The 27,563-nt window shown below is 49.8% G+C and overlaps 1 protein-coding gene across 1 annotated transcript; it reads right to left on the bottom strand.

Moving 5' to 3' along the window:
• LOC136115828 (dynein axonemal heavy chain 9-like) lies at positions 1-27,022 on the bottom strand. Its single transcript, XM_071800777.1, has 16 exons — positions 26,770-27,022; positions 24,688-24,929; positions 24,639-24,645; positions 20,577-20,773; positions 20,058-20,482; positions 17,841-18,063; positions 15,407-15,573; positions 14,170-15,040; positions 11,011-11,141; positions 9,773-9,899; positions 6,226-6,378; positions 4,889-5,014; positions 4,018-4,257; positions 2,767-2,927; positions 1,580-1,736; positions 1-177 (listed from the first exon to the last, which is right to left on the bottom strand). Exons 1-16 carry the CDS (start codon positions 26,897-26,899, stop codon positions 1-3), a joined length of 3,534 nt encoding a protein of 1,177 aa, XP_071656878.1. The 5' UTR covers positions 26,900-27,022.
• Positions 27,023-27,563: the final 541 nt, after the last annotated feature.

Below are 27,563 nucleotides of genomic sequence, written 5' to 3' on the forward strand. Positions count from 1 at the left end.
TTACCCTTGCTCCAAAGACTGCAGAATGGCTCTGCTCTGTTTGTATTTATTTATGAGTGTTTCTCCACTCACCTGTACAGCAACCACAGAAAGGACCTCAACTGAGATCCTGTTAAATTCATCAAAACAGCCCCAGGCTCCCGTCTGGGAAAGGCCTTTGTAAATATTCCCACACGACTGGAAAAACAAAACAAAAACAAAGATTACAAGAGTGAAATCATAAATGGAATCAACTCCAGCAAAAAATTGATTTTATTTCCCAGCCTGTTTATTTATAGCAATTTACAGTCTATTGTGGGTATTTAGAAAAGTGCATGGAAACAGCAGGCACAACTCAATTATAATATTTATAGCTCTGCGCAGCTTGCCACTTTATCTGCTAATTGCACTTTCTCGATATATCTGTGCACCAGTTTCATTTAAAGGTCACTTGTGCTGAATTACTGATGGTCCCGTTTCCTGGGAGAGCCCATAAGCTAAATGAAATATGGTCCGAGGCTACCAAAGTCACTGTACCGTGCCAGACTGGCAGAGAGCAAGACTCAGCCTAATGATTCAGTGCTCTGTAGCGGCTGAAGGTTCACTATGTTTTGGGTTTATTCTGGGAGAGGATCCTGAGAAAACCAGGACAGGTCCCTCCCCGTGCCAGGGGCTGCCAGGTCGCGAGCACGCCGAGAAGAAACGACCAGGGTCCAACTATCAGCACAGCCTTGGTCTCAACTGAACAGACCAACATTTTTGAAGAATTACACATGAAATCTAACTCCAGAAAGGAAGGGAAATGCATAATGAGGCAGAGAAGATAGTTCGGGTCTCTGCCTCCTGAAGAACCTTGTGCAAATCTTAGAGAAGGAACGGGAGGAGAAGGAAAAGGCATTCAGCTTAAAGGAGTGTAGCAGGGATTTGGAGAGAGGTGATCACAGAATCCCAGCCTGGTGGGGCTGAAGGGCCCTCTGCAGATCCCCCAGTCCAAGCCCTGCTCACGCAGGGTCACAGAGCAGATCACACAGGTGGGTCCAGGCGGGTTTCAATGTCTCAGAGAAGGAGACTCCACACCCGCTCTGGGCAGCCTGGGCCAGGCTCTGGCACCTCCCAGCAAACAAGTTTCTGCTCATGTTCAGATGGAGCCTCCTGTGTTTCAGTCTGTGCCCGTTGTCCCTCACCCTGGCGTTGGGCACCACTGAACAGAGTCTGGTCCATCCTCTGACACCCACCCTGAGATATTGATCCCATTGATCAGATCCCTCTCAGCTTCTCTTCTCCAGCTCAACAGCTCCAGCTCTCTCAGTCTCTCCTCACAAGAAAGAAGCTCCAGACCCCTCAGCATCTTTGTAGCCCACTGCTGGACTCTGTGCAGTTATTCCTTCTTAAACTGGGGAGCCCAGAACTGGACACAACTCCAGATGTGGCATCACCAGGGCAGAGCAGAGCAGAAGGAACAACCTCCCTTGACCTGCTGGTCATACCTCTCCTAATGCACCCCAGGTACCATTGGATTACTCTCATCCTTCAGGTTTGCTCGGGCCCTGAGCATCCCCAGCCCCATGTGACCGCACTGCAGCCGAGGTGGGAGCCATACCTTGTAGTCCATCTGCTCGGAGCAGTTAAACACGTACACCATGATGCCCAGGGCTCGCCCCAAATCTTTCGTAGTCTCCGTCTTGCCAGTGCCCGCAGGGCCTGCAGGTGCTCCGCTCATGGTCAGGTGCAGTGACTGGGTCAGGGTGATGTAACATCTGTCACAGTGAATGATGAATGAAAAAAGGAAATATGTCCAATAGGTCAACTGTGGGCTGCAGGGCAATAGCACTAGAGCATTGCACTCAGCAGAGCCTCTCCTCTGAAAAGCTGTACGTGAGCAGGGGTCATGTCTGAGCTGAAAGCCGCCTTGGCATTAATTACCACCTCTGCTCAGCTGTTTTCTCCAAGAGATACTCATCTTCCACCAAGGTCTGCCCAAACCTCTTCATGTCCAGCTTGTGTTCTCTCTGGATCCTCATACAACTCATGGATATTGGGCACATCTCAGGCAGTATGAGAAAAGGACAGCTTTTCTGGAAGACCTGTCACTGACAGAAACCTGCTCAGGTGGCCTATGAGTGAACCCAACTCAAAGCTGCAGCAAGTCCCAAAGTTTCTCCATCATGTTGATGATGGACACTGGGGTGGTGTCCACATGTGAGTATCTATACTACCTGTATAAGCCACAGAGGTGTAGTCAATATAGCCAACAAAACCTGATGATACCTGGGGGCTTGACGCAGCTGACTAACACAGGTGACTAGAGCCACCTGAGATGCTCTTGGTTGCTGAAATGTCACATAGGGTGGAGAGATATGACAAGGGGTCCATAGGAGACTTTTACACTTCTGGATTGGCAGCTGGAAGCCAGGTGGGACAACACAGAGTATCTCAAGTAACCCTAGGTGTCCCCACTGAGGCAACCAGGTAGATGTCTGCTTCAAGATGGGATGAAAGCTCTCTAGACTCACCAGCTTTATGGACTGTGGACATCTTGTGCACAGGAAGACACCCACAAGTGTTTTAATGTGTGAGCTGAATCCCACCCAGGGATCTGATGTACAAATTCCCCAGAGGGTACCACCAAAAACCAGATAAGAGTTAGAGCTCGACCACTGGAGTGCTGGGACATGGAGACAGAACAAGAGGGATACAGGTGTCTGAACTAAATCCATCTTTGGTTGGCATCTCTCTCTCTACCTGTGTGGCAAAGCCCAGCTGTGACATTGTGTCCCAGGGACTTACCTGTCGGTCAGCGGAGTGATCACAAGCCGAGGGGTATTGCCAAGGTATTCATAGGAGTACAGGAACTGGGCGTCACAGATGTTGGCAAAGCAGTGCCGTTCCTCATCTGACCATCTGTGCCGGAGCTGTGACAGCCAAATGAAGGCCTGGGCATGGTCCACCTGCAACACACCCACAAACACCATCACAGGAAGGCCGGGGATGCCAGACACATGCAGCTCGGGGGCCAAAATAGCGACTGCTATAAAATTTTCATGGGGGATGACTGGTCCTCACTGCAAGGCAGGTGTGGTGAGGAAGGCCGCCTCCTTGCAATGCGGTGAGAAATGTCACCTCCCCATCTCCCATCAGTAAAGGGGAGGAACCAAATTAGTGACCACATTGGTGGGAGAGGAAAAAATTAATGGCCAAGAGAAAGAGCCTTACAAAAAGACTCCTGAATAGATTTAAGAAGCAGCAAGTCATGAAGAAGGTCTCATAACGCAACCAGAGTGAGAGAAGGAGCAGAGGCCATCTAGACAAGGAAGAGGTTGCAGACAGCACCAAGGAAACAGACTGGGGACAGGTGGACAAAGACAGGCATGGCCAGCGCTCTCTGCACAACCAGCAGGCAGGTCCAGATGCATCACTTCACCCCAGGCTGGACCGAGGCACCACTGAGCCCAGCTGAGCCTTGAAGACAGAAACCCTGTGAGCAGCCTGGCTGCCTCTGAGATGACACAGACGAGGGAAGAGCCACAACCCAATACATTCAGGGCATCTTCCCACCCACCTGCAAGGCTAAACACTTGGCATGGTGTCAGGGACAGGGGAGTAGTGTGGGAGAGGTGTTGCAGGAGAAGGGAGTCCCACATAAGTCCCTGTGGCCCCACACCAGACAAAGGACGCTACAAAGAACAAAGCTTGAATGCTTTTTCTTACTTTCTAAAGTCAAAACTGAGACTGAGTCCAGCAGCCTCCCAACACACCACCATCATCCACCAGCACATGTCTTGGCACCAGGACGCAGTGCCGCGCTCTCACTCCTGGGGTGAATCTGCAGCAACTACAAGTTGGTGTTGCAGGGCCATGACACAGCACAGCTCTGCAGGCTTACAGGGGCTTTCTGCACACTTACTACAAACATTGTAGAAATAAATTTAGTCATACGTCTCCCACTGAGACCGGCAGTGATCTGAATGGCCAGTGGTTGGGCCCCCTGAAGCCCCCTCTCCAGCACCCACAGAACTGTGCTGAACTGCCAACACCAACCTTCTGTGCTATCATCTTTGCCACCACATCCCGAGCATGCACGTCGATGGTGCAAATGGTCATGATTTTCTGTCTGTCGCCCTTGGAGAGCTGCCCGATCAGCATGGTAACGAGGGTGTTCAGCTGGGTCACTTGCTTCTTGTGATATTCCTTCATCGCATTCTCGTAGCCTTCCTCCACCCTGGCAAAGGCAATCCCAACCTCGGTTGTCCACCAGATCTGGGTGCAGCAAAGCGCCACCTAGGGAAATAGGCTGGTTCAGTATCAGGGAAAATACCAAAGCTTCCTTATGTTCAAGAGTGTCGGATCCACAGGGAGATCAAGGATGAAACATCCGTGACATGAAATTAAGTATTTTTTCATACAGTAGTCACAGCAGACAGTACAACAAGGATCTGCTCCATGACATTCATTTAAAACACCATATCAGTGATAGACACATTTAGCAGCTAGTTATAAGTAAATCAGCACCTTTCACATGCCTGACACAGCAGAGGAGGAAGAGTTGGAGACCACGAGGTTGTCAGAGGTGCATCTGAGGGGCTCTTCACTCTTATCAGGCCTCACCACTTTGCCTTCCTGCTGCACCTCTCACTGCTCTGGCTGTACAGACTGCACTGCCCAAGCCCCTGGGCTCTGTCACCCAACCAAGAGCCCCAACCAGAGCATGGAGCTCAGCCTGAAAACTCCATCAGGAGACCGCCAGGATAAAGGACAACTCATCCTCCCTCTCTCCTGGATAGCAAGGTGGAGGCCAGAAACATGCCTGTCCACAGCTGCTGAAAGAAGGGAAGGGCAGGACTGATGGGGAACCCAAGAGCTACCTTTCCACGAGCCAGCCTGAGTGGTGATAAGAAGCAGTGGCAGATACCTGGGCAGGATAGTCAAAGAGCCATTGTTCCCTTGGTTTTTCCTCATAAGCCATGACGGCTTCTGTCATCTCATCTCTCACAGTAGCCCTCATGCTGTCTAGTACATGACTGAGCCAGACTTCAACCTGGAAAAGAGATTAAATCCCAGTAACACATTTGCTCTTCTTAAGTGCCTTTGGTAATTAGTGAAGATAGGAAATGAGGCAAGCATCTCAGTTCTCTTTAGACTGGACATGAGGGAAAGGTTCTTCACCCAGAGGTGCTGGACACTGAACAGGCTCCCAGGGAGGTGTCACAGCCCCAACCTGACAGTGTTCAAGGAGAGACTGGACAACGTCCTCAGACACACGGGGTGACCTGTGGGGTTGTCACTGCAGGGACAGGACTTGGACTCCATGATCCTGGTGGGTCCCTTCCAGCTCAGGACATTCTATGAGTTAACCAAACCTCACAGCCTCCTTCAGACTGGGTAGATTTGGCTAATTCTGGTACTGTAGGATTAGCATCTACTTCCAGACACCAAGAACAGAAGACAGATTTTTTTCTTGAACTCTAGCTACAGGAGGAACCAAAATGAACTCCGTCAATGAATAATTTGGTCAGGTGTGTTCCACCTCCAGGCCATGACAGAATCCCTGGTGGGATGTGGGCAGTCTGCCAGCAGCAGAAGAAAGATGCTGCCAAACTTGGGAACACAATTCCTGCTGAATTTCATATTTCACAGGCAAAGCCCTCAACAAGAAGACAGACTGAACGCAGCAAGCTCCATTGCTGGGGAGCTCAGTAGCCGGTAGTACGTACTTTAGCTTCCTGTAATAGACCATGCAGAAAGGTGAAACTACCAGGATAGATAAGCTGAGCAGTAGCTTGATTCTTACATTTCATACTTTCACTCGTGGTATGAAATAATGAAGACTTGAGAAACAGGTAAAAGGCCTTCTCCTGCCAAACACACCCGTGCAGAGGTACTATGGAATAGCTTAGTCTCTTTTCAGTCTGCATCCCCTCCCTCACCGAGGATATTTGTAGCAAGCTTTAAGACTAACCTTCAAAAGGTCTTAGAAAAAATCAAATTAAAAACCTAGTCAGAAAAATGGCACAGCTCTTTCTCTCACAGTGGACTGCGACATCCACGTCCCCCCTTAGTGAGGACCTATCCAGAGTGACACGAAAGGTTGTGGTGTCAGGAGGTACTAAATCACCACCTCTTCCAGCTTTTCTCATGCACCAAGGGAGAGCAGTGAAGCTCTATGACGTCTTGGCAAGGGATCTCACACGAGGGGCAGGGGAGCAGACTCCACCGGACAGTTTTGATAGACAAGGACTTCCCTCTCACCTGCCCACTGCAGTCACAGGGCTCGCTGAAGCTGACGTACTCCTCCTCTCTACTGTACATTCCCAGGCCAACCTTGGTTGGCTTTTGCTCAGAGTCCAGCTGGAATTTCATCCTGGCCAAGCTGTCAAAGAGTTTGGAAAGATGACGTTGCACCTGCAAAACGGGTTGTGTAAATAAAGCAACCGAGATAGGACGAGCGGAATGAAGATCACTATACATGTCACAAGCAAAATCATGTTAACAAAATATCTTGGATATTTAGGTAGCACCACATCTTCTCAAATGTGGCCAACATACTGCCAACAAAAGCCTCTTGCTGTCTCTTGTAATACTTCCACCTATTTCTACGGAATTTAGAAAACAGACATGCCTTAATAAATCATGTTTCTCCATTGGGAAATCTTCCATACAGAGCAAAAGCATAGAAAACATTGAAACACCTCATGACTCCTACCCCAAATTTCCCTACATGTAGTGATGAGAAGTCTGTAGCCATTTCTCCACCTCATCCTATTCTCAGCACAACGTGGAGTTTTCTTCACTATGAACTTTCCTGTTTTTCCACTACTAGAAACTGATTTTGTGCTAGTGAAATATCCTAAATTCTCTTTCATGGAGAAGAAAGATCTTTATTTCTGCCTAAGACCTATGATAAACAGCCCAGACCTCCTATAGAACAACCATGTTCACCAAAAGCACTCTTCCAGAAGGAAAAGAATAATTCAGTTCTTTCCTGTTCACCTCCATCTGAGTCTGCAAAGCCAACAGGGAGATGCTGTGGGCTCTCAACATCAGCATCTGCCTGCTGGGAGCTGAGCAGGTCACCAGCACTTCTTCCAGACCACTGCGTAACACACAACTGCATCACTGCGCGCCCCACGCCAATGAAGGTGAGATTCTCCTAGGATTGACGTCCCCACAGAAAGGGGAAGCTCCCAAAGCAGTCCCAGACAGGAGCTGCCTCTCTCAATTACAGCAGAGAGGTAGAAAAACTCCCATAGGGGAGATGAGAAATGAGGGAAAGGGACCTGGGGGTCCTGGGGACAGCAGGGTGACCATGAGCCAGCACTGGGCCCTTGTGGCCAGGAAGGCCAATGGTACCTGGGGTGGGTTAGAAGGGGGTGGTCAGTAGGTCAGAGAGGTTCTCCTGCCCCTCTGCTCTGCCCTGGGGAGACCACACCTGGAATATTGTGTCCAGTTGTGGCCCCTCAGTTCCAGAAGGACAGGGAACTGCTGGAGAGAGTCCAGCGCAGCCACCAAGATGCTGGAGGGAGTGGAGCATCTCCCGTGTGAGGAAAGGCTGAGGGAGCTGGGGCTCTGGAGCTGGAGAAGAGGAGACTGAGGGGGGACTCATTCATGTTTACAGATATATAAAGGGGGAGTGTCAGGAGAATGGAGCCAGGCTCTTCTCGGTGACAACCAGTGATAGGACAAGGGGGAATGGGTTCAAACTGGAACACAGGAGGTTTCACTTAAATTTGAGAAGAAACTTCTTCATGGTGAGGGTGTCAGAGCCTGGCCCAGGCTGCCCAGGGAGGTTGTGGAGTCTCCTTCTCTGCAGCCATTCAAACCCGCCTGGACCCCTTCCTGTGGAACCTCAGCTGGGTGTTCCTGCTCCATGGGGGGATTGGACTGGATGAGCTTTCCAGGGCCCTTCCAACCCTGACATTCTGGGATTCTGCGTGAGATGCCCAATGCTCTGATGCTTTCAGAGAAGGAAGGGTGGAGGTGGATTTGTCCATCTAATTCTGACTCACTGACTCACAAAGAACTACAACCCTCCCTCTCATGAGCTGTGCTGCAAGTGGACGCAGCTTCTCACACACATACAAGCAGGGCCAAACCCTGGGAGGTGCTAAGTGACTCTGAGAAGCACAGGGCACTCAGCATCCCCCCAGATCACAGAATCATTTTGGGTGGAAGAAACCCTCAGGATCAAGTCCAGCCATACCCTAGCTCTGGCACTAATCCATGTCCCTAAGAACCTCGTCTAAATGTCTTTTAAACCCCTCCAGGGACGGTGACTCCAGCACTGCCCTGGGCAGCCTGTTCCCATGCCCCACAGCCCTTTCTGGGAAGAATTTTTTTACAATATCCAATCTGAACCTCCCCTGGCACAACTTGAGGCCATTAAGCGTATCTTGAGGCCATAAGCTTATCTCTTTTCAAACCGTAAGTAAACCGTAGAAACTTTTTCTTACATGTAGAAGCTTCTGGTCACAAATCCCCAGCTGCCCCTTCCCAGACCCTGTCCAGTCTGGAGGGTTCGGACACAACCCCAGCACTTGCTGCGATCCTGCTGCCAGAGCCCGAACGCACCTGAATCTGCACAAGTTCAGCACCCAGTTCACGAGGATAATGTCATTGTGTATTTAATCCTCCTTTAGGAATCATCAGACTTTGAAACTACATTGGGAAGGCTGAGAGTGTATCTATGTATGATACTGCTTGACATTTACTTTGATTTTACTGCAAATACTTTTGAATAACAGAAAACACCAGGAATTTCTTCTTACTCAACAGAGCATTTCAACACAGTATCTTTGCTTCCTGTGTTTTTTTTTTCCTCTTCATTTTAAATATCAATCAACTATGTATTTATGATACTCTGTGGGCTGAAATCACCCAGCAGCAGACACAGATAGAAGCAGCGTTAAAGGTTAGAGGTAAACAACAGCATTTCCAAATACACATGCAAACCTGCTCCATTCCTGTGCTCACATCAATACTGAAAATGGTGGAAAGCCTGAAGAAAGTGAAAATACTCGCTACCAAAAGACAGAATTAGGACTTTGTTCATCATCCAACACTCGCCTTTTGCTGTGAACGTTTTGACTGGTTTTATGCACCAACCTCTGAATAAAAGATGCGTCCCAAACAAGGCCAAGCAGAGCTGTGCAGGGGTGGGTGGCAACCCAAGGAAGTCCTGCCTTGGCCACAGCCACTGTCTGACCACCAGCTGTCTTACCTCTTCCAGGCTGTGTTCTGCTCTTCCCCTGTGAACAGGCCATCCCAAAGACCTTTGCATGGGGGAAGGAAGAAGTGGCTGACTAGCAGATGTCTCCTCTGCCTAAAAACAGAGACGTCTCCAAGCCCTCGGTTGTCAACACTGTCACATTTGAATGATCGGTCTGTGGCTCTTTCAACAACAGATGCTGTTTGCTGGCATCCCAGCTTGGGGAACCAAGCTCAGCAACAAGTTTTGGCTGAGATCCTCACGAAATGGTTTCCCCCAACCTCACTGTATCCCAGCAGAAACAAACCCACTGTTTTTATGGTATCAAGAACATAGCTCTGCTCTGTGCAGTGCTTTCAGAACCATCTGCAAGCATCACCAGGGACAGACGGGACAACATACAGTGTGCGCATTGCCTTTCAGAGACGACAGATGAAGGCCAGCAGTGAAAGAGTTATTGTTAATCCAAGTGAGGGTGGGAGAAAAGGCACTCAAGAAAGGATAAGCTACAGCTGAGTCCCTAGACAGCATCTTCCACCCTGACATTACTGACAGCTGGAAAACGTGAAGGTGACATAGTGCAAGGCTTACCAGCTGTGGGGTGGTGCCATTGGAAAGAATATCCAATAAATCTGCTGAAGAAACAAAGTAAAATCTGGGAAAGGCCAATCTTTTCATGTCCAAATATTCAGCCAAAGCCTTCTCACACAGGGACAACCTGGGGAGAAGAGCAGAAAAATAGAGCCCAGGACAGGCGGGTGAATATCCTTTAATGTGTCGTGCTACAGTTTGGGTTATCGAGCAGATTCTCCCCTCCCATGGGGAAATGCCAGACATGAGCTGAGCCTGCAGGCTGGTCCTTTACAGCATTTTCCAAATAGATAACAAAGCACATAGTAACTCATAGATCTCTCTCCACTCCCAAGGGTCAAACAGACAAAGAGTCAGAGAATCCTCACCAAAAAGCAGAAACACAGGTGGAAGAAGAGGCTAGAAAGGCTTTGCAGTCTGACTTACTGTTTTAGACAAGCTCTCAACTGCCACAGGTGATTTCACACTAGGATGAAAGTTTCCAAAACTGCTTTTATTCTAATGAGCACATTTTAAAGTCTGATTCAAACCTACTCAGCTTTTTGTGCTTGTGAAGCCTGAAAAGAAACTTGTTTGCTCCGTTCTAAAATGAATCTCTCAGTGTTTACATGTTAAACTGCTGCTGAGCTTTCAAAGTTCATAAATAACATGCAGTTAGTCCTCTGTGGGGAACACGGGCCTTATCTGTTTAGGAAGTAAAATTAGATCTCTATTTTAAATGGATAGTTATTACTGACACAACAGCTCTCACGTTAACTTGTTAGGTGTGTTCCAGGTAGAGTAGCTCATATGTTAGGTGAGAACTGTATCCATCTCTGGACATTAAGGTCTTTCTCAGGGAGTTTAGTTATACCATCTGTGAAGGGTACACACACAAAGATAATTTTGTTAATTAAAGCACATGGGATCAGCTCTGCTGCAGATATCCCTGCTTGGACTGCTAAATAGATATTTAAGACACCAAATTTGGGGTGGCAGTGAGGCCACATGTTATTAAAACCAACTGAGTGCCTAGCTTTGTATGTGTGCAAATCAATATTCAAGATAAGAGTTTGCACATACGCAAAGCCAGAATCCACCTTGGGGGCTTCAGGGTGATGGATCATGAATAAAAAGACTCAATGTGTGAATGCAAAGAACGCACAGTCCAGAAGGAAAGCCTTGGAGCACAGGTTAAACCAACTTATTAGAGCTGATCCCAGTCTCTGACAAAATCCTGGGACTGAAGTTGTACCTACCTACTCTGAATGTCCTCCAGTTGTTGGGACAGACCTGGTTTATTGGTGGCCTCAACCACATTTGGGGTTTTCTGAGTTTCATAGGCCAGTTCTTTAAAGTCCACATCAATCCCTTCAAAGCGTTTGGAGTCCTAAAAAGCAACACAAACATGTTCATGGTAAAACATGGATTTTGTGCTAAAGGTCTCCATCCTCTGGGTGCTGTCTTTGGGTTGAGGGGAAAACCTTCTGTCCAGTGCAGACAGGGACCCCTCCACCATTCCAGAATGGCTCTTCCACTGACTTGCCTGAAACTAGTCTGCAAACAGGCACTTGCCTTCTTGTCACTGTATCCCAAAGGGGTTGTGGATAAAGTGCTCCATGCAGGAGGCAATGTCTAGGACCAACCATTTTCATGGGATTTAATTCCCCTTGGAAAACCTCATAAATCTCTCTCTCCCATGTCCAGGTGAAGTACCAAGTTTCCCTGGCTGCAGCAGCAGGAGATGCTCCCACACCGTGGAAAGGCTACCAGCCTCATGTGAGTGCACTCCTCCCCTCCTGCTACAGCACAGGAATCCCAACACCCATCCACAAAACGGGTATGATGACTCTTGTAGAGGAGAGCCCTTCCTTGCCTTCAATGAGGGTACGGAAACCCCACGTCAGCACCGGAGGCCCACATCAACAATTATGCTCCATATCTAACAGGGACTCTGAATTTCTGGAGCTAAACACTGAAGAATAAAGCAAGCTATGTTCAAAACATCTCTGCTCCTCCCTTCTTCCCAGGTCAGGCCTCCTAAGTGAGGCGGGACACTGAACAAGTGTTCCAAGCAGTCCAGGTAACACTTCCACGCTACCCTGTGTTCAGCCCCAGGAGCAAGGCTCCATCTGGAAGGTTGAGCCCTCCCTACACTCACGCCACAGATCCAGCTCCAGGTGAGCATCCCACAGCCTGTCAGCACATCCCCCCAGCCCTGGATGCATCCTGAGGGTGCTCAGCTACAGAGACTTTGAGCTTCAGTCTTTCTTTTACGGAAGAGAAGCTGCTGACTGAGCCACCTGTGTCCCTGGAGCCAAGAGGGCCCCGTGTCCTGGTGCATCCAGCACGGCACGGCCAGCCGGGCAGGGAGGGGATTGTCCCGCTCTGCTCTGTGCTGGGGCGGCCTCACCTGGAGCATTCACTGTGTGCAGGGCTGGGGACACAGGAGAAAAGGAGATAAAGCTACTGGAGTGTCCAGAGGAGGGACATGAACTTGGTGAAGGGTTCGGAGGGGAAACCGTATGAGGAGCGGCTGAAGTCCCTGGGTTTGCTCAGCTGGAGCAGAGGAGACTGAGGGCAGAGCTCATGGGGCTGCAGGTTCCTCAGCAGGAGCAGGAGGGGCAGGGCTGAGCTCTTCTCTGTGACAGTGACAGAGCCCAGGGAACGGCAGAAGATGTGCCAGGGAGGGCAGTGGGACATGAGGAAAAGGTTCTTCACCCAGAGGTGCTGGACACTGAACAGGCTCCCAGGGAGGGGTCACAGCCCCAACCTGACAGTGTTCAAGGAGAGACTGGACAACGTCCTCAGACACATGGGGTGAATTGTGGGGTGTCCTGTGCAGGGACAGGAGTTGGACTTGACAATCCTGATGGGTCCTTCCAAGTCAGGACATCCTATGGTTCTATGGTTCATACCACTGCCAGACAGCTACTGAGATGCAGACAGCTGCCCAGCAGGATGCAAATGTAAATCATGATGCAATTTCATACATGACATTAGATAGCTCCTGGATATTAAGAGCTTGCTGGCACATGGTACAGCCTCAGGGCACTGGTTATCAGCACCTGTATATATTGCCCAGTGAGCGAGGTGTGCCCAGAATCATAGAATCATTTAGCTGGAGGAGACCATTGAGATCACTGAGTCCAACCATAACCTAAATCTAGTACTAAACCATGTTCCTCATCTATACATCTTCCAGGGCTGGTGACTCCAGCACTGCCCTGGGCAGCCTGTTCCAATGCCCCACAGCCCTTTGGGGAAGAAATTGTTCCCCAGATCCAACCTCAGCCTCCCCTGGCGCAACTTGAGGCCATTTCCTCTGCTCCTGGCGCTTGTTCCTGGGGAGCAGAGCCCGACCCCCCCTGGCTCCAAGCTCCTTTCAGGCAGTTCAGAGATCAGAAGGTCTCCCCTCAGCTCCTGTTCTCCAGCTGAATCCCCCAGGTCCCTCAGCCGCTCCCATCACACTTGTGCTCCAGCCCCTCACCAGCTCCATTCCCTTCTCTCAACTTGCTCCAGCACCACAAGGGCTTTCTTGGTGTGAGGGGCCAAAAACTGCCCCCAGGACACTCAGCACAGCGTGCTCTCTGAAGCAGATGGAGGAACAGTCCAAGCAGAGCAGAGTGCAGGGTTGGAGACAGAACAGTGTGTTGTCCAGGGGTCAATGGGCTGCGCACATCCCCTCGTGGGTGTTCGTCCCACAGTGGTGCTGTCAGCGATGCTGCTCGTGAACAGGGACGGGGGTCACACAGCCAACTGTGGGTCACTCGTGAGTGAAAGGCAGGTTCCTCCACAGGGCTGCGAGTGGTCCAGCGCGGCCAGGAACAAGCTTGGAAGATTTTCTAAATAATCAAGAGAATAGGGAATAAGACTGGAAGCTGGACTCAAAGACAGCCCTGAGGAGGTCACAACCCTGAGGAGGGCATCAATGACAACTCTGCTCAATTTTCTGAAGCTGAAGTGGGAGAAGAGCTGCTCTCCTGCTGCACCAGCACTGGAGGCAGGGAAGCGGATACTGCAAAGCTGCCTGGTCCAGCTCTGATTTGACAATTTGCACCATCTGAGTAATTATCTCCGTCTTCTCCCCTCCAAGGAAAGAGGGAACATGCCTGTATCACTGAAGGAAGCCAGCAGCCTCCTGCTCAGCCTCCAGGAACTCTGCATCTGCTGTGCAATGGTGGAGGGGAGGAAAAACAGTTTCTCAGCAGGGTTCAGGCACAACCAACAGTACAAAAACATCCTGGGGCAACACTGGGGAAACTGCTGTAGCATTAAGGGAGCCTCCAAGAAAGCAATGCAGCAAGAGAACAGTCCTGCTTGGGGGAACACGGCAATATAGACAACCTTCTTCTGTGTAATGGAGGCTCTTCTTCAACGCTTTCCACACAGGAAAAATAGGATTTGGGATTTCATACCTTAGGAAGCTGTGCCCGTATATCTTCTGAGCCTATGAATATGCTCTCCAAGTGAGACCGCGTACGCTGCACTTCGAACCAGAGAGAAATGACGGAATCTGTTGTGGACAGCTTCCTCTGCCATATGGACACTTCCTCCAAGAAGAAAGCAATACATTTGGATGTCATTAAATTCTGCAGCTGCACCTGGTTGTCTTCTAAAGTTTCTATGAGTTCCTCGTCTGACTTCAGCAACGGGATGTTCGTCCGGGGGTGAGGCTCATACTGAAACTCCATGGTGCTCCAAGTCATTTTTAGCTCCTTCAGGACTTTCTCCATACTCATTTCTCGTACCGCTTTGTCCACAATGCCACGAACCTCATCCTCAAAGTTATGGAGGTTGAGCTTCAGGAGGTCAGCCAGCGTGGTGTCCGAGTCCATCACAAACCTCACACCCGTCACCTGCATCAGCTGATTCCAGTGCCTTTCCCTAATGGCGGGATTTTGAAGTTCTGCCACAGCTTTCAGGGCCGTCAGCATGTTCTTCACCTTGCTGTCCAGCCCAGTGAAAGCATCCCACGCCCTCACCTCCTTATCCAAATTCCGAATCTCTCTTGCAAACTTTTTACACTCCAGATCCATGTTTTCCACGTTAACATCCGCCCATTTGGTGGTCTGCCAGTCATCAAGGCAAGTGCCCACAAGGGAGATCATATCCCAGAGCTCTTTGAGAAGACACAGCTCCTTTCGGCACTGCTTCAGTTGTTTATAGTCTGGCACTATGACTTCAAACAGACCAGCTGATTCATAAATCGAGGTCATGGCTGACTCCATTTGTTTAATCTCAATGTGCTTTGTATCCAGCAGTTGATAAGGCTTTTTGGTGTCAAACCTAGAAAGAAACGTTTATTCTTCATAAGTGATATTGTAACAACTTCTAAAGAAAACATAAAACAAATGGTGCCTCTGAGACACAAAGCAGACATGATACATCTATAGTACCCATTGATGGTGCAGCCACATGGCACTGCTGACAACCCCTTTAAGCAATATTGTGCACTCAGCATCCAGATTGAATCTCTTGCTAACACCTTACAGTGTTTGCAGGGACAAAACACCCAGGGCATAACAGATACAACACCGTGAGCAGGTAGGAAATGTATGCAAGGGTTCAAGAACACATCCTCAGGACACTCCGAGATGATCCCATGAAGCTTTTCTTCCTCAGGGCTTCTCTGATGTTATAATTTCACTGTACCTGAATGGTGCTTCTTTCCGAAATCGCTCTCTGAATCTCTGTTGCTCAACATCAAACGCCGCACAGCTCTTGCGCACAACTGTCATTTCGTTCGCCTGCAGAGGAGCCACACGCTGCTTCACAGCTATCGCCAGCTTCTTTATATTGTTCCATTTTTCTGGCAGCTCCTGCAAGCAAAATTTAAATGACGGTAGGCAGTATTTGCTATTTGATATAAGATGTGACTGATCTGTTTACGGACAATCACAGAACAGGAAAAGCAACAGATTCCATGCCTAAAACTGCAAGGAAGTTTTGTTGTGATGCAAAAGCTAAACACAATTTGGGATAAAACTTATCAGTTATCCACAATTTTGAAGACGAATGAAGACTGAGACTTTAAAACTGACTGCTCTGATTGCAAAAACATGTTAAATAACTTCAGAAGAAGGGTCCCAGACCAGATCCTGGGCTCCCAGGATGGCTCAGTGGTTGAGAGAGCACAGTTCTCCTGACACCGAGCCCAGTGGGACCCAGAGCTGGCTGGAGGCAGGAGGGTGGGCTGAGGATGCAAGTTCATCAGATCGTCCGGCTTCCCAGAGCTAATTAAGAAACAGAGCCTGGGAAATTTCCAGCCAGCTCTTAGAGCAGAAGATATTATGCCAGAAGGACTTCTACAGAGCTTTCTGGGGCAAATCCCTCCAGCCTGCCTGTATAATATTAGTACTAAATAAGACAGTTTCTTTCTCAGGACTGCATCCAAGCTGCTGGTGCACAGCACTGCTAACAATCCACCCTTTGCACCTGGGATTTTATTCAGAAAGAGATTTGATTTCTTCTCTTCTCACTAGACTTCTCGAGCCAAATCCTCACCCCAGACAGTGACACCAGCCAGGGCTCTGCTGTCCTCAAGCCCCACAGCTTTGCTCTCCCACTTCCCCAGGTACTGTGCCAGCCTACAGGAAAGACTTTGGGCTTCTTTTCATCCCAGTGCACATAGTTGAGAAGACTAATGGAGATGCACCAACACTATGCAAAGAAGCGAAATAACCTGGAGGCAGCAGAGGCGGCCAGAGCAGGGCCAGTCCCTCCTGAGGGGTCTCTTTCTGGCACTTCATGTTCCAGTCTCTGTAGAAATCACTATCCATGACCATAGCAGGGCACACATGGAGCTGCTTCCTTGTCCTTCTCATGCAAACTATCAGCTCCAGCCCATCCATCTTCATGGCCATGGAGGGAGCGGTACCTGGAGGAACTTACTTTGGTTTTCCTACTGTGTACAGCAGTGAATGAATTATTCAACTATGTGTTGCTGTCACTTGCCAGAAAGAACGAAACTGTTTTGTTATCTCCTCCATCTGAATGGCTGCCCTGCATACCTCATTTCTTCTGTCAGAAAAATAAATCAGTTGTTCAAATCTACACGCACAAACAGGCACCAAGCAAGCAGCTCTTGGGCAGAGGAATCAGCAGAGCTGGGTTCCCCATAGCACCATTTTTTATGCTGAACTGAAGCTGCTGTAGCAGCCAAAACATTCATTTAATGCAGCTCTTCTGTTTTTCAGGGTGTCTGTAGGAATCCAGTTATCTTTAGGACCCTTACCCGTGTCAGATTTGGTGATACAACCATCCGTGGATCACGGCTGCACCAGCAGAAAACTGGGGGATTGCTAAACCCCGCTCAGGTCCCATCCAAGCCTGCAGCAGAGGGAGGAACTTCTCCCCAAAAAGCTCTGCCTTAAACCTGGTGTCCTACACAGAGCCCTCTGCACACAACGCCCCGTGACTAAGGGGTATCCATCAGTACGTAGCCACACGCTCCTCCACCGTAACATGGTGACTGCTGCCAGTTCCCCAAGGCTGGCTGGGCATCCCACAGGCTTTTCCAACCTTCACCTCATGGTCCCCTGTCCAGAAATGAGAAGAATTCCCCAAAGAAAAATTGATTCATCAGGGCCAGATGTGGAAAGGTGCTGAAATACTTTCATAACGTGCTCCCAGTGATGTCCTTTGGGTCAAGCAGATTGGGTGTTATAGACCTAGCGGAGGACTGAAGTCCTATGAGAAGGCGACTCCTCTGCCAACATTATCCTTCCCATCTCCACAGTTGCCAAGAACTGGCTTATTTAAAAATAATTATAATTCAAACTAATTAACAGATGTATTTGAAAATGCATTAATTTTTTTCAAGAGTAATCGCTGAGAGTTGGAGCAGGCAATTCTATGTTTTTCATACATAACAAAAGGCTTAATCTCTGCTTTAAAAGAAAAATCTCAATATAACTCCAAAATTTAGAGCTATTAAGGCACATCCCACAATAGTAAAATACTATCCACTGAGGGCCTCTAATGACAGGGAGTGGGGCTTTAAATATTCCTGCAATGCTCTTAAGCTCATGCTCTTTGACGCTGGCTACTTGGCAAACCGCCGTGTCCACCGCAGCTTTTCACCCACCTCCAGTTGCTTATAGACTTCCTCCGGCAGCTCTTGCTCATACGTCTTCAGCAGTTCGACGGTTTGCTTCAGGGGCTCGAACATGGCATCGGTGACACTGTGCCTTTCCTTAACGGCCAGGAGATGCCCCATGATCTCCACCAAACCATCATAATCGCCTTTTTCAACCTTTTTGCTCAAACCTTTGTCAGCAGTTTTTATGAACTCGTCCAGGTCAGACAAGCTGTAGAACACAAAACAGGAAAGCACCAAATGAGAGCAGTTCCTACCGGAATCATCCAGGCAGCTGGACTGGCACGGAGAGGGAAAGGCCTGGCTAACTCTGCCCATCACATGGCAACATGCTGAGGGCATCAGAACCACAGTTCATGCTCACAGGGATCCATAGATGTGGTACAGCTTCCTGTGAGGAACGGATAAATGGGTTGGGACTTCACAGGTTGGAGAAAAGGCATTTGAGGAGCACAAGTCTTACGAGGAGCAGCTGAGGGAGCTGGGGCTGTTCAGCCTGGAGAACAGGAGATGAGGGGAGACCTGATCTCTGCAACTGTCTGAAAGGAGGTTGGAGCATGGAGGGGGTTGGTCTCTTCTCTCAGGTAGCAAGTGATGAGATAAAATGGCCTCAAATTTCTCCAGGGGAGGTTCAGATTGGGTATTAGGAAAAAAATTATTCACAGAAATGGCTGTCGGGCCTTGGAACAGGCTGCCCTGGGCAGTGGTGGAGTCACCATCCCTGGAGGGGTTGGATAGACATATAGATGAGGTTCTCAGGGACATGGGGTAGTGCCAGAGTCAGGTTATGGTTGGACTCTGTGATCTTGATGGTCTCTTCCAACCAAACAGATTCTATGACTCTATCCTATGATTCTATAAGGGAGACCTGTGAGCTCGGGTCTGTGGTCTGAAGAGAGTGAATTTGAAAGGACAGTTTTCATGTCATCTCTTCCAATACAAGAATTCAACAAATGAACCTGGTAGGTTGTAAAGCTACAACAAACAGGGATTCTTCTTCGCACGCTGCCTTATTTCAGAGGGTAAGTCTCTGCTGCAGAAGGATGCAGATGTTAAAAATTCACAGCGGTTCAGAAAAGCAACCGAACATTTGTGGGAGAAAAAAAAATCCATCCAGGTCTTTAGATACAAAGGTACAACCCATGACTCTCAAAGTCCTCAGGTATGAGTGGTTAGAGACAAGGAGACTATTTGGGGGAAGTTTCCCTACCTGCTTCTTGATCTCACCAGCTGCTGGACACTGTTAGCAGAGCTTGATGGGCTCCTGGATCTTTGGTCCTTTCCATTCTTCCCTTCTCAAAACGCTTACTTTTGAAGTGCCCGCTTAAATTCTGTGGATGCTGCTGGACCAGAACATAGCCCTAAACACTTCACCTATTAAAGACTAAACTGCTGAGTCAGGAGCTCTTAATAAGAACTCCTAAATGCCTGTTCTAACCTATGCAAAAACCTCTTTGCACAGGAATTATCGTGCTGAAAAGAACACAAGAGATCACAGCAGCCACCACACGCAGCAGCCTTCACTAGTACATATGTCTGTAAATATTTCTTCGTAAGCATCCAAGCCCTGTGGCATCCTTCAGCTGCTACTACTCAAATAAATCACCTAACACATCATCCTGCAGAGAGCAGGCGGCTGAGCAGCTATTCAGAGCAGGGAACACATGTTAATTCAAAACTTACATCCAAAGCTCCTCCTTTTTGTAACCTTGAAACTGCCTCCCCATGACTGCTCATGCCAGGCAACCCAAATTACTTTTTTTACAAAGAGTGCACTCAAAAGAGCACTGCATTTAGAAACGGAGCAAGTATCTCATGGCATTAATGCAGCTTTACTGATGGCAAATTCAACAAAATAAGCATAGAGCCCTAGAAGAGATTAGATTAGTTGGACCAGGATGAACAGACAAACAGACATCCTGTCCAACACCACGCAGTAGGTCGTAGGAGCATCAGCTCGCAGGATGTCGATGGTACCCAGTTCGTGGAACTGTTTGCACTTTACACACTCAGCTGGACCAGCTGCTCCCAGCAGAGACGAGGGGATGAAAGTTAGCAGAGATGCGATGGAGCTGGCAGGGGGTGTGTGCCCCCTCCTCTTGCTCCTGTATTAGCCTTTTGCTTATCAGTGTGAAATGATAAAGCCCAGCCAACACAAGAGAAACCCACTTTGGTTCTGGGAAGAAGAGGTAGAACGGTTCCTACCTGTGCATGACGTGGTCCATGAGATGCTGCTTGAACACCAAGCTCCACCGTTTAATCACATTCAGCAGAGACGCTTTGAAAGGCCGAGCATCAACTTTCATCCAACTCTGGAAAATGCTGATGGGCTCGATGCGATTCACCTCCCCATAGATCTTCTCGTAGGAGTCAATCTGCTCTCGGAACTGCTGCAGCGTGGGAGGTGACTCAGGGACCCCGTTCTCTGCATGGGCCTCGATTTCTGCCGCAGTGAGAATGTGCCCGTAGAGGAGGAACTGGCGGAAGAACTCCTTTCTGTCCTCCCCGTACAGGTAGGAGTAGTGGTCGAAGGCACTGCGGTAATCACAGCAGGCCGCCATCACGGCCTGCACACGCCCCATCAGCTCATGGCGCATGTCGGCCAGGTCAGCCATGTCCTCCATGTCAGCCTGGAGAGAAGAGGAGAGGAGCTCGCAGTGATGCGGGGGCAGCGTGGCACCTCCTCACTGCCACACAGCGTGAGGGAGCTCCACAGCCACGGACCTGGTAGTGGAGGAAGCCGCTGTGCTCAGCCAGCCTGGGCACCAGCGATGAGATCCGGTAGATGTCGTTGAGAAGACCTTCCACCACGTCGTAGAAGCCATCGTTTGTGCCAGGGTCCAAGGAGGGTTGAAATATCAAATCTGGGATCACCAAATCCAGCTGCACCTCAAACAGGGGAGGAAGCCCTGCCTTGGGATCTGGTAGGGAAGAACAGAGGTGCCAGGTTATTTTTGAAGGGGAGAAAAGTGATCTAGAGCCACCACTAACATCCCACCACAAGACACACACATGCCCCACAGGGACACCAGGCAGGTGGGACACCCACTCGCTGGGTCCAGTGACATTGTGTCTGCATACAACGCAGAGGGGAGGCTGCCAAACCAGCTGGTGTTCTGGTACCCACAGGAGATACTGGAGAACAGATGAGACACAAGTGATTTAAGGACCGGAAAAATGCTGTGGAGGGAAGCCTTAAAGAGACCAGGCTCTTCAGCTAATCAAAAGGGAGTCTGAGAGCTGAACAATTACAGCGCATAAGTACTTAAAGAGGAGAAAAACAACAGGAACCAAGAGGCTCTTTAATTTAGTGGAGAAAGGCATGAAAAAATAAAACACCAACTGGTTTCACAAATGTGAAATTATGTGCTTGTTTTTAACAAGATGGTGAGGAACTGGATGCAATTCTCCAGCTCAGTGTGCCTCCACATCCAGGAGGGAAGCGTTCTGAAGATGTGCTTTAGCTGGACACAGCTGCTCTCAGCAGAGTGACCCTCCGTGGCAGCCTTAGGCAGGAGCTCTGGTTTGGTGACCCCTCTCCTCACTCCTCAGTGATGGAGGTTTTTCTTTCATGTCTTTCATCCACAGAACCAACTCTTGAGACTCTCCACAAACGAAAGGTTGTGTCACCTTGATGCTTTGTGCATGGGAGGTCAGGAGATGGCTGATGCCCAAGAACAGACTTGGAATGATGCCTCAATTTTGTCTGTTCACAAATCCCAGCAAATGGTGCACAGTCATCTCTGTCCCTTCCCTCGAGCAAGGCTTTGCTCCAGTGACCAGGGGACAGAGTTACCCTCTGAGTCTGGAGGCTCCTCCAGCACTTGCTGTAGACAATGCAAGAGGCAGAGTAGAAAGACCACCACAAGTCAAAGCACAAAACAGAAACTTCCTTTTGGTGAGACTGAAGATGGTATCACGGCCAGAGCTGAGGAACCAGCAGTTACCTGTGTTTTCGAGGAGGTACTTGAGTGAGCACTCAATGGCAGTGAAGAATCCATCCAGAACTATCTCATCCACGTCATCCACATAGGCCTTCCAGATGTCAGATGCTGGGTCTGCAAGTAAGAGGCTCTGGTTTTCCTGGAAGAAAAAGACGACACTTTGAAATACAGCGGGGCTGAGTCTGTCCTACAAGAGCTGCCCACAGCTGAGGACTCATGGCAATGAGCACACAGGTACCAGCCCTGCGGGGGGTGAGAAACCAGACAGACGGATGTTGCTGCTGGTAGCATGGCCACAATTTTCTCCTTCTGTCAAGGGCTGCTTTGTCATCTGAAGCAACTCAAAATAATCACAAGGTAAAAATGGAGTGCGTGAGAGACTTAGCAGCCCTGCAACCTTCTCCTCCCTCTTCTCTGAGGCCAAAGGGCTCAAGGGTGCTTTGCAGACCTGGGCCAAAGGCTCATCCCAATGCCTGAAGCCTCAGTCCTTGTGGCCTGTATAATGTTACCTTGGGTGGATGAGTCCTTCCAAGTGGACTGCTTACACCTCTGCCCTACAAATGGTCATCTCAAAACAAGAGAACTTTAAAATTCAGAAAAGGGTTTTTAAATAAACCAAGTGAAAATAGTTAAAGATTGGGATCAGAAGACAAAGGGTTGGCTTACAGCCTCCCTTCTCAGCTTATTGCGTCCCTTACCTCCAGGCAAGTTCACAGTCAGGAAATTCACGGTTTTCTAGGCCACAGAATGGCCCCATCCTTCTTGCGTCTCCTCTTCCACACCCACAAGACCAGCCTGGGTATCCATCCCCTGCACCTCCCAGGCTCTGCCGTGATCCTGTTCCGGCCTTGCTATGCCCTCTGAGGGCTCTTTCTCCTAAGCCTGCCAGGGGCTCTCAACACAGGCACGGGCTCAAAAAAAACGTAAGGTCCAGCTTGCAGTCTGCTGCCAGGGGTTCAAAGCTGGCTGTATTTCATCTCTGGGGACACAGGAGAGGGTGCCATTCCCAGTGGCATGGCAGCTTGGCACACATGAGATCATAGAATCATTCTGGTTGGAAGAGACCCTCAAGATCATCGAATCCAACCATAACCTAACTCCACCACTAACCCATGTCCCTAAGAACCCCATCTGTACATTTGTTAACACCTCCAGGGATGTGACTCCACCACTGCTCTGGGCAGCCTATTCCAAAGCTTCACAATCCTCTCTGTGAATTATTTTTTCCTAATATCCAATCTGAACTTTCCTTGGTGCAACTTGAGGCCACTTCCTCTCATCCTATCTCTTACTACTTGGGAGAAGAGACCAACCCCCTCCATGCTCCAACCTCCTTTCAGACAGTTGCAGAGAGCAAGAAGGTCTGGCCTCAGCCTCCTCAAGATAGAGTGGCATTGCCAATTGGGCTTGAGTCAACCCAGAGTTGCTGCTCCCCAACTTTACACATCAACGCTGAGTGATTAAACTGTTAACAGAGCAAGCCAGGGCTCTGGTGCCTTGCAGACTCACCTCCACATTTTGCTGACACAAGAGAAAGGGGAACTTCACAGGACTGAACACTATGGGAATGCCCATTTGAAAGCACCACCCCCTCTTCACCGTCCCATGCCCTTGTATTTGACAATGCCCCCTTGTCACTGGTGTTCTACTGAACCTTTACTCCAGAGGCCTCATCCTGGTGCAAAAGGGCAATGCAAGCCAGCATCTCACTGTCCTGCCTGTGCTTGTGGGTGCACGTACCCAAACTCTCTGTGCTCTTCTCTCAGCAGCCTCAAGACTCACCTGCTCAAAAGAAGACCTGAACACCCAAGGGAAACACAGCAGACCAGCTCTTGGCCCCTTTGCTGCTGTTCCTCCAGGTTTGACCAGCACAGCAGGACAGAGGCATGGGGACATCCTATTTTGGGCCACGGTGCCTTTCCCTCCCCAGGACCTTCATGCTGCTTTGCAGTTGGTCCTGCCCTGTGAGCCACCAGAGCAGCGGTGCCAGCCCTTCTGCCTTGGCCACAGCCCCATGTTCTCTCCGGTCAATTTAGGAAGTGTTCCCATCTTTTGGGTGTAGCTGGAGGTGGTTGAGCCTGTCACAGCTGTAGCAGCAGGACAACGTGGGCATAGTAAAATCCTCGCCGTGGGTTCAGAGGGTACAGAAGTGGGTCAGAAGCCCAAGGCTGAGTGCAGACAGTGAAGTAAGGTGAGCAACAAGGGCTCAGTGTCCCAGAGAGGGTCAGCCCAGTCTCTCCAGAGTCCAAGGCCAGATGGTGACCCTCAGGAGTGGGCTGGACCTAAAATCCATCTGCCTTCCAGCCAAGGTGCTGTCCCTGACACGCTAAAACCTCTGGGCAGGTGAGGCGCAGAGATTTGGGCTTTCTCCTGCTCTGCAAAGAGGACTCTCAGCTCTGGCAAAGCCACTGGAAAAAACCCAGGGTTCAGACAGCAGCTTTTTTCTTGTTACTCAGCTTCTCCCTGGACTGACAGCGTCACCTCCTGCTCCCACAGAGGAACAACAAGCCTAAAGCAGAAAGGTCAGCCACAGCCAGCTGCCTCTCCATTTTAAGGTGAATATTTCGGAGGAGTTTTTCCTCTGAGCAGGATCCCAAAGCCTGATGCACGACTCCCCTCTAGTGGCTTCACAAGAACCAGGACTGGGAGCCAGACTGGGCTGCATCGGCTCCCACTCCTGCTCCAAACTCGGTGCCTGGTCAGCAGCCCCGCACACTCAGCTGTACCAGCTCACCCATCAAAGTATTCCTTCATCAACAACAGGTAAGTTTTTCAAATGAGTTAAGGGAGTTAATTTTAAGGTGAAGCAGCTCTGGACATTTTCACCAGAGCGGAGAGACACCCAGAGCCTATGAAGAGTCAACAAACCCCTGGAGAAGGTCCCCCCTCACCTTCACCAGCAGATGAATCCTCTGCCCTGACTCTCGGACAAGGCTGTAACGCCGTTCCAGGCGGTCCTGACAGTCCTCCAGGCTCAGCAGCGATTCTCTTTTACAATCTCTTCTCACAAATATGGGCGACGCCCACGATCCCACGATGGTCTGGATCTCCTCAACATTGTTTTTGGCTTTCTGTATCCTCTGCTCGAGGTCATGGACATCATCCATCACCATGGAGATGTGATCCCAGACACCTGGTAAAAAATGAGATGATTGACGACTTTTTTTCAGAGCTGCATGGCCAAGCTCTTGTGCACTCTCCATAAGACTTTTCCCCCACGGTTTCATGTATTTCTCACCCATCATTAACACAAGAGACTTACCACCTCAACCAAAAGAGTCACTTCTAGCTCCCTCCTACCCCAACAATCCATGGTACAGCTGCAGCCTCTGTTTTCTGCCAGGAGCACCAGCACCGTGGGGACGTCTGACACTTCCCCCTTTCCCGTACCCAGATTTAATCTGCTACCAGAGAGAGAACAAGGACAACAGGCTGAGTGTTCCTGCCACTGTCACTAGAGCAGGGACCCACAGCCCCACAAACACAGGCTGTGACAGCCCAAGGTACCAGCGAGGGCTGCATTTAGATTCAGGGAACTTCATCTGCAGGAAAGTCCCTTCATCTTTGGTGTGCAATGGAGAAAGAGTTTTTCAGCATGAGGAATTCTGCTTTGCAAGTTCCCAAGGGAGGACACTTGTTCCTGTTCATACCACAAGCCTGATGACAGAAATATATATTCCAACAGCGAGCAGTTTGCTTTCACCAAGAGGAAACAAATTGTCTTCCTCCATTCTGCTTTGCAGTTAAAACTGATCAAGCAAGAACACTGGTTAAATCATCCCAAAGTCACGGTGCACAAACCTCACCACTAACCACAGTATTTCATCTGGCTGGAAAGGATAACGAGGTGGCCCTGGCCCCCACCGGGAGAAGTCTGTCCCAAGCCAGATGGCTGGGCCAAGGGGTCCCAGTCCCTGCACAACTCAGGGAGAAAGCAGTGCCTTGGGGACACAGGGACATGACCACACAGTGGGTCACTTGGGCTGGCACGGGCAGGGAGCAGACTCTTCAACCCCAGCCTTGCCAGCTCTCACAAACCCCAATCTTGCCGTTTCCTCAGCATCACTGCTTACAGGGCAGCCTCTCTTCCCCAAAAGCCCAGAGGGAAGCTGAAGGGATCAGGATCCTGTCCCCAGCCCAAGCAGATCAAGGTAAGATGGGAAGGAGCAGGCAGGCTGGGGGCTGCCCTTTGTCTCCCCAGTGCTGGCTCTGCTGGAGAGTCCCCTGCCCTGCTGTGAACTGTCACTGGGAACCAGGTGATGGAGGCTGGGGACATGGGAGGAATCTGATGAGACCCAAGTGAGCAGGTTAACCATGAGCAATGTGCCCTGTGGCCAAGAAGGTTGATGGTACCTGGGCTGCGTGAGTAGGAGCGTGGCCAGCAGGTCGAGGGAGGTGAATCCTCCCCCTCTGCTCTGCACTCGTGAGGCCCCATCTGAGTGGTGTGTCCAGTTCTGGGCACCCCAGTTTAAGAAGGACAAGGAATTACTGGGGAGAGCCCAGCGGTGGCTACCAAGATGCTGAGGGGTCTAGAGCATTTTTCTTCTGAGGAAAGGCTGAGAGAGCTGGGGCTGTTGAGCTGGAGAAGAGAAGCTGAGAGGGATCTGATCAATGGGATCAATATCTCAGGGCGGCTGTCAGAGGATGGACCAGAGTCTGTTCAGTGGTGCCCAGCACCAGGGTGAGGGGCAGCGGGCACAGACTGAAACACAGGAGGCTCCATCTGAACATGAGCAGAAACTTGTTTGCTGGGAGGTGCCAGAGCCTGGCCCAGGCTGCCCAGAGCGGGTGTGGAGTCTCCTTCTCTGAGACATTGAAACCCGCCTGGACCCACCTGTGTGATCTGCTCTGTGACCCTGCGTGAGCAGGGGGGTTGGACTGGGAGATCTCCAGAGGTCTCTTCAGCCCTCACCAGTCTGGGATTCTGTGAAATCCTGTACGGCCTCTTTTGCCCTAACACAGAGCTAGCTCACCCTCCATCTTCCAGTTGAGTGTTTCTTCTGCCTTCTTCAGCTTCAAGTTAATATCCCACAGCTGCTCCTGTATGAGAGGGTATTCGACCTCCAGGACTGTCTTCAGGACCTTGTTGTATCTGTTCACCATCAGCTCCAAGTTGGCCGCCAGCTGCCGGTATGACTCCCTGGAGGAATAGATTTCTGCTGCCGTGGGTGGGATGGCTCCCAGCCGGCTGCCAGACAGGTAGCTCAGCTCCCTCAGCACCGACACCAGCTGCAGAAACAAGGCAGAGAGCTGAACGTGAGACAATCCTCCCCATTCACCTGGTAGACACCCTCCCGTCAATTCTGGGGATCTTAGGGGGTTCCTGCTGTTTTATTCACAAAGCAGTACGCTCTGAGAAGGGCCTGGACACCTCCTAGTCCAGACCATCTCCCTCCCATTGATCTTTGCCTCTGATTTGCTTCCCAATCAAAGACATCTAGCTCTGTTAACTACCCAGCCAGCAAACCCTGTGCAGCCTCTAAAAGCCATGATGATCTCTGGTCTTCTCAGCTATCCTCATCAATACAGTCTTTCAGCAATACTGTGCCTGCAGGAGGAGGCACAACCAAAAGCATCTTTGAGTTGTGATGGAACGGGATTGAGTGGGTTATTAAACTATAAACCCAAGTAGAAGTGAGTCCCTGCAACAAACGGAGCAGCAAGGTCTTCCAACGCAATATATCACTTCTAAGACAAAAAAAAAAAATCTTTGCTCAGTTTAGTGGCTTGTGAGAGGGAAAATGCTCCTGAAACTGCACATTTTGGC

The sequence above is a fragment of the Patagioenas fasciata genome, chromosome 33 (assembly GCF_037038585.1).
Source record: "Patagioenas fasciata isolate bPatFas1 chromosome 33, bPatFas1.hap1, whole genome shotgun sequence".
Taxonomy (NCBI): domain Eukaryota; kingdom Metazoa; phylum Chordata; class Aves; order Columbiformes; family Columbidae; genus Patagioenas; species Patagioenas fasciata.

Coding starts and splice junctions, on each gene's coding strand:
- LOC136115828 (XM_071800777.1), bottom strand. CDS start 26,899: ATGGTGAACAGATACAACAAGGTCCTGAAGACAGTCCTGGAGGTCGAA. Junction 9,900..11,010: donor CTGGAGGACATTCAGAGTAG/GTAGGTACAACT, acceptor TCTTCTCCCCAG/GTTGTCCCTGTGTGAGAAGG. Junction 1,737..2,766: donor ATCACTCCGCTGACCGACAG/GTAAGTCCCTGG, acceptor TCACTGTGACAG/ATGTTACATCACCCTGACCC.